Source organism: Gopherus flavomarginatus, chromosome 4 (genome assembly GCF_025201925.1).
Source record: "Gopherus flavomarginatus isolate rGopFla2 chromosome 4, rGopFla2.mat.asm, whole genome shotgun sequence".
NCBI lineage: Eukaryota > Metazoa > Chordata > Testudines > Testudinidae > Gopherus > Gopherus flavomarginatus.
In genome coordinates, this window is record NC_066620.1 from 10,999,606 (window position 1) to 11,012,589 (window position 12,984).

Sequence of the window (12,984 nt, forward strand, 5' to 3'; positions counted from 1 at the left end):
CTTCAAAGTGCTGTGGAAACGTCAATGAGAGTCTTTCCATTGACTTCAATGGGCTTTGAATCTGACTGTAATAAGACTCATAGACTTTAGGGTCAGAAGGGATCAATGTGATCATCTAGTCTGACCTCCTGCACAAAGCAGGCCACAGAACCCTACCCATCCACTTCTATAACAAACCCTAACCTATGTCTGAGTTATTGAAGTCCTCAAATTGTGGTTTGAAGACCTCAAGCTGCAGAGAATCCACCAGCAAGTGACCCGTGCCCCATGCTGCAGAGGAAGGCGAAAAACCTCCAGGGCCCCTGCCAATCTGCCCCGGAGGAAAATTCCTTCCCGACCCCAAATATGGCGATCAGCTAAACCCTGAGCATGTGGGCTAAACCCTCCAAGACTCACCAGCCAGCACTTCAGGAAAGAATTCTCTGCAGTAACTCAGATCCCATCCCATCCAACATCCCATCACCGACCACTGGGCATATTTATCAGCAGATAATAAAAAACTATTGTTAACATTACAAAAGATTGAGGATAGTGTATGTCATTGTCACAGACAGGGTCAAATTCTGCTCTTGGTTACACTGATTACATTGAAGTTATGCCAGATTTATAATGATATATCCAAGAGCAGAAATTGACCCATAGATTTTAAACTCATACACCACTCCAGATTGTACTTTTCTAATCAGGAAATCAAACCAGCAAAGCATTTAAGCATGCGTCTCACTTTAAGCAATGGGTTGACTCACATGCTTAAAGTTAAGCATGTGTTTAAAATCTTTGCTGAACGAATGCCTTCATGAAAACGCTACTTTATGAGTACTTAGAATGCTGGAGCTTAGCAGTACCGAATAATGGAAGAATAAGAACTTACTGCTCTTATACATTTTTTGTTTTCTATTCTATTAATGCAATTAATTTCTAACTAATCAGTCATCAGTTCAAATGCAGCTCAAGTGCTTGACGACGTAGTTTTTCCATTCAAAAATCTCTAATTGGCCTCCACGGAAGTTCCATTTGTGAAAGAGACTTTGGTCAATACCATCTGATGGCTGTTTGGTGGCTTATGTGAAATGTGTTGGTGGTGTCAGGCCACTCTTTAGTGGATATATGTCCACATTGCAAAAAATACTATGGCAATTTGCACTAATTGGCATCTTGGCATTCCCAGCAGAGACCCAAGACTGTGTGGTCATGGAGACTGAACTAATCATTCCTAGAGTCAGGGTTGAGAAATGTACTGAGGAGATTGCCCTTCTGCTGCGCATGATGTACCTGTCCTGTGGATAAACAAAGGACTGCAGCCTCTAGAACCACCAGTTCAATACCTTAGAAAAGCCCTAGAGTTGATGATTTATTTTTCTGAAGACCAGACATATAAAATGTTCAAGTATTAATAATGCTATGGCAAAGCATGTTGGTCCAAATGCTTTTCTCAAGTACAATGGGAAAACAAAGGTAGTCTAAGTATCACTGAGAAGAGACAGTTGCATATTTTAATTAGTTAGCAAGACTTGGAAAACCTGCTTTTATGCTACTTCAACAAAAGGAGACCCATGTCCTGTGTATAGGCTATATCTCTCTGGTCTGAGATACTTCAAGAATCTGATCCTGCATTTATCAAGAAACTAAATCTCCTGTTGCCTTGAATGTGAGCTCCATTGTGCAAGAAATATAGAATTGTGCCTGGAGTCTTTATAAATGCATCTATTACACAAGTACAAATTTCATGACCTTAAGCCCAGGATAATTTCACCACTAGCATAAATGGATGCAACTCAATGGATGTTGTCAGAGTTTCACCCTACCTCTACAGTGAATTTTGGCTCATGTGTGGAATTCTCGTGGTTGTTTTTTGTGGGCTTGGAGAGCATTTTTGGGTTCTGAATCATAACTGGAATTACAGGGGTATCGCTATCCCACTCTAGTGTCAGCAGCACTTCCAATTCTAAAAACCTGTTTCCAAGGTTTATGACCCACTTGCTATAATAGTCTTCTGGGCTGAAACCTGGGAAAGTCAGACTTACCCTAGAAGCATGTGGTTTAGTTTGTCACCTCCTTACACAAACTTTCTAACGACCAAAATCCCATTTGCCCTTTATTTTTTAGGATGGGATTTCCAACAGCACTCCACACTGCCCTCTGCTCCCATTAACGTGAATGCGAGTGTTCATTCTTCTAAATCAAGGATGGTTTCACGTTTTCAGATGAATCCTCAGTTTGCTGATATTGAGGATTTTCGAAGACACTCATCTGTGTTTTGGCACCAAAATCAATGAGGAGGTCTCCAAAAAAAAGCTCATCCCATCTTGGACGTTGAGCTGTTTAGAAAATCTGGCCAGAGATGTCTGTAACAAACTGACACTGTCATTTGGTTTGCCTATCTGTGCTGTAAACCGGAATGTGAGCGCAGCACCTGGAAACCTATCCAAGCTTGCTTTAATCTAGCTAGCTCGTGTACCGCAGCAGCACAGGCTGTATCCAGGACCTTGGGTAATTACTGAAGTGACTAGCCCACACTGAAGCCTGTGTTGCTATTGGTTCGTGAACTAACTAGATTAAAAGGAGCTCATTTATGATGACATATGCTGCAATCACATCCTGTGGTGTAGATACACCCACAGCATCATGCTGTGAGGTGCTGGGTGAAAATCTGGCTCTTCTTTAAGTCCCTGTAAGGGAGCTGAGCTTGTTTGAAACTGTGGGCCATTTAGTTGTGTGTGGAGGAAAAACAGCTGAAAACAAATGATAAAAGAATATTGGGATATGAGTAGATTATCACCTAGCACCTGATCCAGCTCCCATGTAAACCTGCGGGAACCTTCCTCTTAGTTTCAGTGGCTTTTGCATCAGGCCTGGAATGCACACAAATATATCCGCTGTGCACTCATTTAATACATTCTTGGATGATTGCTTCTATATTAACCCTGTGGCAGCCTGTGGAACAGGCCTCCTTGCTAATAAACGTAGATATTTTTGATCAACAGAAACAGCAGCTATGGTCAGGTAGGCAGAAGAAAGTTGCACTCATTTTCCTCAGTGCAAGGATTTGAACAGATGGACTTGCCACCAAATGTGAATCATGGAGTATTTCTTCAGGCACAACTCCCATGCACGCTACCAGTCTCACCTGAGTAGGGGCTACAGGGTCAGCCTAGGCAGCCCAGTATTTGGCAAGGATGTTTTTCACTGCATTTGGCATTTTTAAGCCTGGCAGTGGCTGGCTTTGCTGAAAACTGACACCATTCGTCATGCTACAAAACAGCAAGGATCCTGGGCAAGGAATTCAATCTCCTTATACTGCTGCACAATGGAGGTAATAATCCTTATCTCCCTCACCAGCGTATTGTGATACTCAGTTAATAGATACCAAGTAGGCAGTTAAACTGTGCAGAAAATAGTTTCATGGGGCCCCTTGCTGGCAGCCCTTATTTCCCGGCAATGTGTCAATATTACAGTGTAGGACCATAAAGAACTTGTTTCCCCTGCTCTTGAAATGCAACAGCCATGAGCATTTTCAGACCCTCAGTTATATGCAATGACTATTATTGCACTGAGCAGGAAGAATCTAGCTTATCCTTAGTAATTAAAAAAATGCCGTTCTGGTCTATGGTATAGTTTAGGGTTGAAAAACCAACAATATAATTTACCTCCTTCCAAATCGATGACAATAGTGGCAAAAGCCGTGTTTGTAAAGGGCACTATGCCATTTGTACACTTAGGTGGGATTTTTAGAAGGGCTTAGCATTGGCCTAACTGTTCCCTTGGAAGTCAATGGTAAAATTCCCATTGACTTCAGTTGGGAGCAAAGTTAGGCCAGCACTGAGTTGTTTTGAAAATCCCTCTCCAAACTAGACCCAAAGCCCACTGAGGTTAACAGGAGACTTTCCATTGGCTCCAATAAGGTTTGGATCAGCCCTTACATCTGTTAAACCTTTGTGCCAAAAAATGATGCATACAGGCAGTCCTTGACTTTACGACGTTCGAGTTACGACGAATGGCACTTACGATGTTTATAAATTGTGATCGTGTTTCGACTTTATAACGTCAGTTTCGATTTTATGACACTCAAGCCGACATTATTCCTTTGGGAAATTCAAGTTACAATGTTTTTGACTTAAAATGCCATTTTCAGGAACCAACTGTGTCACAAATCCAAGGACTGCTTGTTTTCATCCGGAGTATTAGCCAGCTTTCTGAAAGGTTTCCTAACACATAGTGAGGGAGAGTAATATGTCTTGATGGTTTCATACAGTTGGTTCCAGTCCTCATACTTTACCAGTTTCTCCTGGGGAATTAATGCACATTTGCAACATGTACATGGCCTCCTGTGGAGCCTGAAGATTAAACCTTCTGTTAAGATAATGACTGTTGTCTAAAATGTTAATTTCCAAATGCATCCTTGGTATTTTCCATTTTTTTGTAGTAGCTCTGTACTCGAAAGTGTACTAAGTGGCTTATGGCGCCATGGAGAATTCTCAGTTTCCATGACAGTATTCATTCATATGAAGGCTTCCAATTATTCAACTAGCCCCTTATGACCTTACCATACTTTTCACTGTTTTTCCTTTGTCTTCCTAAATCCCAAATCTAGGGCTAATTGTTCCCTCACTGATCTCTCTCTTTCTCTCTCTCTCTTTTCTCATCTTGCTTCCATTACTGGAATGTAGAGTAAAGATGCTGGTATCAGGACTTTGGTTATGTTGGATGAGCAAGGAGGTAAGTTCAAATTGCTTCAGTCAAAAAATAAAAACACTCTCGAAGTGTATTAATTATGGGCAATTATAAATAATCACTAGTGCTCTTAAAACACACTTGTGTGTATTTGTGTATGAGATTAGATCTGTCATAGTGTCACTGTTCTAACCTCTTTGTGTAATAGAGTGACCTACAATAAGCATATGGGGAGCTATTTTGCCTTTGATCTGTGTGTATATGGCACCCATTCATGTAAAGGGACTGTTCCAACACCCATAGAAGTCAATGAAAATATTTCAGGGGGCTTTGGATCATGCCGTAGCAACGCACAAATGCGAGAGAATGTGTCCCTGAATACTTTGTTTCAAATACAGTATAATTGACACAGGCGCTGTATGATTTTTCTCTTTTTAGCTGTGATTCAAGAGCAGGCAGCAATTCCAAACCACAGTGAAAAATCAAACAAGCGCATCAGATGAAGTCAATGAGAGTTCTGCATGAAAAGTGATGGCAAAATATAGCTCATTAGGATGTACAGAACAGAAGCTTATAGGATTAGAAGGGAGCTCAATGTATGGATCTGATATGGGCAAAACCAGAGTTGGATGTGTTTAATGACACTCTTTGCCCATTGTATTCTTGATGACCAGTAAATGGAATGTTTTCAATAAAATTAAGAAGCATCCATTTTGCTGCAGTTCCGCAGCAGCAACAAAATGGTATCTCCAAAAAAAATTCCCCAATGTTAATTCCTGCTGCCCTATCTCATACCAGCCTCCAACCTGAGGCTTCGGTACATCTTTGAATAGAACAGAACATGAAACATTAGTGGAGAATGTTTTCTAGACACTTAACAACACTATACTACAGAAAAAAGCATCCAGAACAGTCTTGTATTACTAAGGAACTGAGTAAATAACGTAACAGCCCTTTTCTTCTGTATTTTGTTTTTGGGTTTTTTTGCTTTTATGATGAATGCAACATTATAGTGGAATCTAAATAGAAAATATTTTTCCCTCCTTGCTTTTTTTTAAAGAGCAAAATCTCATATATTTGATCAGTGAGTCACCATGAAATTACTGTCTTATTAAGTCTAAAAAGGGAATTTTCAGATCTGGGTCCCAGTGTGTACAGCGCCACATCTGTGTAATATTTGCAGCTCCTGGTAATAAGACAGTTGTTTCACTGTGGAATTCTGATGCCTGGGTAAGCTGCTCTGTATCACAAATGAATGAAAGGAGGGGCTTCTTCACCGAGGTGTTGCCAGTATTTCTCTTTAAAGGGAAAAGTGGGAATGTGCTTATAATATTATGCCAAAGAGCACAAGGAAGGTTTGGGACCAGATCCTATTGGAGCTGGGCTAATTTACACCAATGTTGTAGTTGTTGTCTTGTGTCTCACTTTGCTAAAAGTCTTACAAAGGCTTTAAGCCCATAATATAAACATCGTTTATGATCCTCAGTTAATAACAGACTACTTCTGATCATGCCTCCCTTGGGCATCCAAAACTCTCAATTGACGTCAAAGGGGCTACAGGTGTGACTGCAGCAGGCAGGAGTTGGCACTGCAAGTTGAAGTCTAGAGGCCGATACCACATTCCTTGGGCACTGAAATCTCCCACTGACACTATCTGATAAGTAAAACAAGCAGGATTTGCCCCGTAACCATTACGTATACCTGCTTGAGTTCAGGCCTCTCATGTTTGCCCTGCGATCGTTAAGTGGAGCAGTGTGAAATATCTGAAACCAAAGTGAAAGCTCCTGTTTTGTGTTTCATTCCAAACTCCAAACTAACTGTACTGGAAAGTGTGCTAAGGTTCATGGCCTTTTAGAATGAACCTGCGCCTGGTTTTCTAGCTTTTTGCATCGAAAGCAGACAAAACTCTGCTTTGGAGTTTCATTAAGTTCTACTTTAGACACCAGTAAAATCCAGAATAATAAAGTACAGAATCATATCTTAGGAAAAACACATTTCAAAATAAGGGATACGTTCTCCTCTCCCACCACGCACAGAGCTCCTGCCAACATTTGTAATGGGAGTCTCAGGAATGGATCAAAGAGAGAATACTTCCTAAGCCTGTTTTCTTTTAGTACAGAATTCACCCCCCTGTACTGGGCAGCACAAAATCTATGCACCATTTAAGTCCAACTTCAGCCCAATTTTGAGGGTTGAGTGGAATTTAAGTGGTTCATAAGCCATATGTAGACTTTCTGCACAGGAGTGAGTCTCACCCTTAAAGCATTAGATAAATCATTTTTTCACATACGATTTTTATTGGAATCAAGTTTGCACAGCTCAAACTTTTCATGAATAATACCAGCCAAGAGACTCTGAGATCTCAGAAATCAAAGATTAGCTGTGTCAAAACAGATAGTGTCTGCATACATACATAACATGTCTCCTTTATGATGCATAGAAATGAACTGCACTTTTCAAATAAATCAATGAGCACAAATATTGTGAATGAAAACCTGTAAATAGCCAAATTAATCTATCCATGCAATTCTCATTCCAGTCAACAGAGACCTTAGTGCAGATGCGTAACATCCACGTACGAGTTAGGAAATTGACAGATGCTGTTTCTCCATGACTGGATCTTAAATGTCCAAATGCAGCTAATTAAAGTTGTGCCCACGCACAAGAACCCAGACTAGAATCAGACTGGGAATTTCAAAATAGTTTAAGGGAATCACGAGCCTACCTCGCATTACATTTCAATAGGATTCTGGTGTCTAACAACGTTCAGCTCCCTTGAAAACCCCAACCTATATCCACAAGACCTAAGCCGAAAAGGTCAGTGGGATTTTTCCACTGACTCGGCTAACTGCTAAAGTGGCACATTATCATCTAACTGCTATTTTCCATTCACCATATTTTTGTCTCTTGAATATTCTTTGTTTTCAGACCTCTGCCATTTAGGTCTGCTCCTGAAAAGCCTTATACATACAAGCAGTCCTGAATCATGTGTGTAGTCCCATTGACTGGTCACTTGAGCAAGGATTACATAGATAAGGGTTGCAGGATTGGGCCATTTGACACTTTATAATCCAGGAATCTCAGTACTAATTCCCGTTGAACGTACATGGACATTATATGATCAAGTACGCAGCCAGTCAATACAACCGGAAAGACTCAGACAACATAAAAGCTTCCTTAAAATGGTTATGGTCATGTTTTAAGTGCTTCAGTAAATTACTCTGGTAATTATAGATTACAGCTTTCTCAAGTAAAAGAGACTGATCATGTTGCAAACCAAATATTGTAATCATGGCACTATGTTAAATGCATTTTAATTATGTTTGTGTCATTTTTAGCAGCGTGTCGTTCTAATAATAATTGCTGCAACTTCTTTTTTTTGAATTGTGATATACTTCTTATGTGTAATTGGGCAAAATATACCTCTGATGGCTTTTAAAATCCTACAGTTACTCCAGTGTGTGTAGCTCACGGATGTCTCATCAAAAGCAGCAAAGAATCCTGTGGCACCTTATAGACTAACAGACGTTTTGGAGCATGAGCTTTCGTGGGTGAATACCCACTTCCTCAGATGCATGTGAGGATGTCTCATCAGATTATCAGATGAATGAAAGCAGTTGTTAACTCAGCTGTGTAATCTTTTTTCAGCTGACCTGACGGCACAAGTTATTTAAGATTATTAGGTACCATTTAGACAAAGAACATTACATTGATCTGTCCAATGAGTGGCTAACAGAATAGCTAATCTCTCCAACCACTCAACACCCCTTTGGATTTTTCTGTTTGTAGGTTTTCTAGACAATGTATTTGCTTTGATGTTGTAGACATCTTACTAGAGATATTCTTCTGAGACAGCTTCAGTTTCAATAGCACAGAGCAGAACTCACTTTCTGGCATCAGTAAGCAAATGTCTTTGAGATCATCACTGCAGAGGAAAGAGGCCAATGCGTCTTTTTAATAGTAGATATTTAGATGGTTTTCTGGGTAAAAAGCAGTTTGGCTAGCTCCTCTTGGCTGAAAGAGTTCAGTCTAGTCTGCAGACCAGTAGGCTGCATTGTATCCCTGCAGCCAGCTGCTGCAAGGTGGGCCATCGCCCTGCCCTTTGTTTTAATAGGTCCCCAGGGAATGTGACTGCCGTGAGAACTAGAGGCCTGGTCCAGTACCTACTGAAGTCAGCGAAATCTTTCCAATGATCTGAATGGCCTTTAGATCAGGCCCTAATAGATGCAGAAAGATACTTGGTACCTAAAACTCCCGAGGGACCAGATATTCCCTCCAAAGCCATTGAGAGTAGCCTCAGTAAGGAATAAGTAGAAACGGCCCGTCCCCAGGGGAAATCCACTGAAAGATGCGTAAAGGGAGAGAAGGTTCTCCTTCTGGAGATTTCATTCCAGTCATTCCTCCCCTCTATGGAATATGCTGCAAGCCCCATCCACGGGCTCCGAGGATCCTTAAAGTTCCCTCACCCATCCACCCAGCTGCCACATGGTTTAACTGCAGCTCTGGGTCTCCATCAGCCCACCAGTGACTCCAATGGAGCTGTTTGATAGAGCTCCCACCACCAGCAATTGTTTCTTCCACCCCTTAAAAGGACATGGTAGTGTCAGAGGAGAGGGGTGGGATATAACATGGCCTGAGATTACATCATCTTCTTCCCTGAGCTCTGAAGGGTTCCTGGGGAATGATGCACATTTTGCTCCTTCCCCCACCCTGCCCACTCTCCCCTCACAGGTCCTAGTGCATTCTGCAGGGCATGGGGGGACAGCGGACACTGCAGTAAAGGTGAATGGACCTCCTTTTGCTTATGCTGAGATCTCTGCATGTAGGGTTCCCTCTGCGCATAGGCCTAGGTGGCATGAGGACCTCAGAGTTTGACCCACTGATTTCAGTGAAGATTGCAGCCTCTCCATGCTTCCCGGGGTCAAGCCACCAGAAACTACATTGTTTTGCTCATGTTGTAGATCTCATCAAGGAAAAAGCGGAGGAAATGCACTCTTGTGTTCTCCATTTAGAGTGTGTGACAAGAGGGCTGATGTAGTATGGCGGGTCCTGCACTTTTCTTGGTGGAGGGGCTAAGATGCCACCCCTTGCCCCTGCTCTTGGGGCACCAAGGGCTGCACTAGTGGCCCAGGAAGGTAGTAAAGGAGGGAAGCGGGGGAGGAGTCTGGGTCTCCCTTACTGCGGTTTTCTGATCTTCCAAGTCTTACAGCACACCTCCAAGCTCCAGTCCTCCTCTCCTGACTTCCTGAAGCAGGGGGTTTTATTAGGTTGCTAACAGGGCCTTAATTGACTACAGGTGCTCCAATTAACCTGTAGCATCCCTCCCTAGTTTACAGGAAACCACGTCTTAATTAGCTGTGGGCTTATATACTTCCCTTCTACCACGCTCCCACTGCTCCCTGGCCCTCCTGTATCACAGGTGTTAGTTACATGCTTAAGGTGCTTCTTGAGATTTTGCTTTACAAACCAAACTTCATCTGAAAGTACCAAATTACATCTGCAATCAATGGGCATTAGGCACCTGAATACCACTGAGGGGATGGGCTGAAGTGACTAAGCAGCCTAAGACCTATTTTCAGAAATGGCTTAGGGCCAGGCATTTAGGCAGACAGGCAGCTAGTAAGATTTTCCAAAGCAACTAGGTACCTAAATCCTCTGGGTCATGACTCATGAGTAAGCTGCCACGGTGCTTTTGAAAATCCCTCTAGGCACTGTCTGAATCTATAGACACCCAAAATTCCTTTTAAAAACCTGGCCCTAAGTCAAGTGAAAATGGGACGTAGGCTATTAAGTCGCTTAAGTGCTTTTGAAAATGTTCCCCATACAGCCCAAGCCAGATCCCCCAGCCCACAAATGGAAGTTTCCTTATTTGTCAAATCATTCAAATATTGTATGTAAATCTTTAACTCCAAATGTGTGGTGCAATAATGGATTGTTTGTGCAATGACAACGTCTGTCATTCATTAACTATTTCTCCAACAGATGCTAACTTTAAAAATATGTTACAATGCAGCTGTAGCTATAGGGCGATTGTTCAAAAGTAGTTTGATATTACTCCTCGCAATTTAAGCTGACAGTGGGCGATGGGGCTATGAAGCGAAACCTGGCTCTCACCCATCAGCCTAATGGAATGACAACGTTCCCAGAGCTGTAGTTCTCACCTTCCAAGTGGAGAGAGTGCCCTTTCTCACCCAGGAGCACCATACTTGGATAGCATCCTCAGACAGGGCTATCTCAGCCCTACCATTCTTGACAATGGGTGCGGTGATTGATGGTATGCTGCAGAAGGAAATAACAGGCTTGGTTCTGCTTCTGCTGAAGCCAGGGAAAGTTTTCCCATTGACTTCAGTGAAAGCAGGATTTACCATTCAGGAGGAAGGCTTGGGTTTCACACACAATGGTTTCACCCAAGACAAGACAGATGAATGCCTACGCCTCTCATTTGTCAGCCACTAGGAATGCAGTGCCCCTGTAAAAGAAGCCAAACCTTCTCTGCCACTGCAGCCACAAATGCACAGCCAGCAGAGCCCTTGTACCAAGCAAACAGGGTTAATCAACTCAATTGCATAATGCAAAAGTCGGACACAAGCACTGGCCTCTGTGAAAAGCTCTCTTCCTGCTCCACAGATAACATCACCCAGATGAACTCCATGAAGCAAAAAAATCTACATCAGAGCAGATGGCTTTAGCTGCTCTACTATGCCTGACTGTGTTTGGCCCTATCAGACATGGTGAGAATATGTAAGCTACCACCACCTGGAAAACAGACCCTTGCCTCTCCTGCATGATGAAAGCTAGCAAAGAACAAATCTGCCCAGTAGCAAGCTGGACTCATCACCCCTTTAGAGACGAGAACCCATCAACCCCATTGAAAAATGCCATGGGCTGACCAGACCTCAAAAACCCAATCCTTGATGCAGACCATGTCTCCTTTCCCATTTCTAGGGAAAATTGCTGAGAAAGCAGTGACAACCAAGCTCCAATAACCTGTGACATCTGCCATTGCCTTGGCTACATCACAACTGGGCTTCAGACCAGGTCACAGCATGGAGACAGCCCTAGCAGCATTACTGGATGACCTCCACATGGCAACGAACAGAGATCATATTTCAGTGTTCCTACTACTTGCCCTCCTTGCAGTTTTTGACACAGCTGAGCAAAAGGAACTGCTGGCCCACTTTCAGGGCGGAGCTGGAGAAGGTGTTGGCATAACTACAAAGGCTCCAATCAGTCCTTTCCAAGAGGACAGAACAGTGACAACTCCGCCTGAGGAGTCTGACAGGGATCGACCTCGTCCCCATCCCCTTCAGTACCTACATGTGACTACTTGGAGTGAGAGTGAGATGCCAGAATTCTGCCGCCAACAGCCTTCCAGTCACAGCCAGCTGTAGCTCATTTTCCACAGATGGCTCCAGCGCTGTCACAGAGATGTCAACAGTTGGAAGAAGAACAACTGGCTCAAATTACCCCTTGGCAAGACACAATGATGCTGGCCAGGAGGGGGGAAGTGCTTTGAAGAACTAGCCAGGACACTGGCTTCCCTCTCATCTGTACCACATTGGTCACTGTGGGGCAAAACTTCGAGGATCCTGTGGATTCATCCATGACACTCACTGACCAGACAGTGCCAGTGTCGAGAGCTGCCTTCTCTTTCCACTTACTAGGAGATTGCACCCTTGTCTCTCTCCGATAAGGCTCTGGCCATGGTGATCTGTGTGGCCATCATCTCCAGACTGGAATGCTGGAATTCATATCATTTGTAGTCATTTGAGATGGAGAGTCTGTTACACTAAATCACTTGGGAGCAGACCCTTTGCTAGTTCAAATTGTCATAGCCTCTGTCCCAGCTGATTTAGTACAATAGAGAGAATGGTAGATTAGGGGAAACAGTTAAATATATCTGACATTCATCTTTTGTTAGCCATCAAATTCTGTATCAATAAAAAAAAAAAGTTTGGGCCAGATTCTGAGCTCTGTTATACCAACGTAATCCACAATAACCCCAGTTCACTTTTATTCTGCTGTAATGGAATAAAGATCCTGTTTATCCATCTTGCCTGGTGGCCAAACCTTCAGCTTGTGTAAACTGGCATTGCTACATTGAAGTCTCGGGAGTTAGGCTGATTTAATTTAGCTAAGAATCTGGCCTGTTGGGTTTAAATTAAACAAGCAGTTTTAGAAGGAGCAGTCAGACATCGAGACTGCTGGGCTACTAGTGCAATACAGGCTTTTTGGACTGATGAGGTTTCCCTTAATGGAAGATAGATTGTCTGTGTGGGAACCCAAACACCTGAGCATCCTGATAGAGGATGA

At 42.8% G+C, this 12,984-nt stretch overlaps 1 protein-coding gene across 2 annotated transcripts in view; it reads left to right on the forward strand.

The window, feature by feature from the left end:
• SNAP25 (synaptosome associated protein 25) overlaps positions 1–12,984 on the forward strand; it is a 99,886-nt gene that overhangs the window by 70,388 nt on the left and 16,514 nt on the right. For both annotated transcript variants that reach the window (XM_050952246.1, XM_050952245.1), the window contains exon 4: positions 4,668–4,716. In XM_050952246.1, the coding sequence (XP_050808203.1) occupies positions 4,668–4,716 (49 nt within the window). The remainder of the gene's footprint in view (positions 1–4,667; positions 4,717–12,984) is intronic.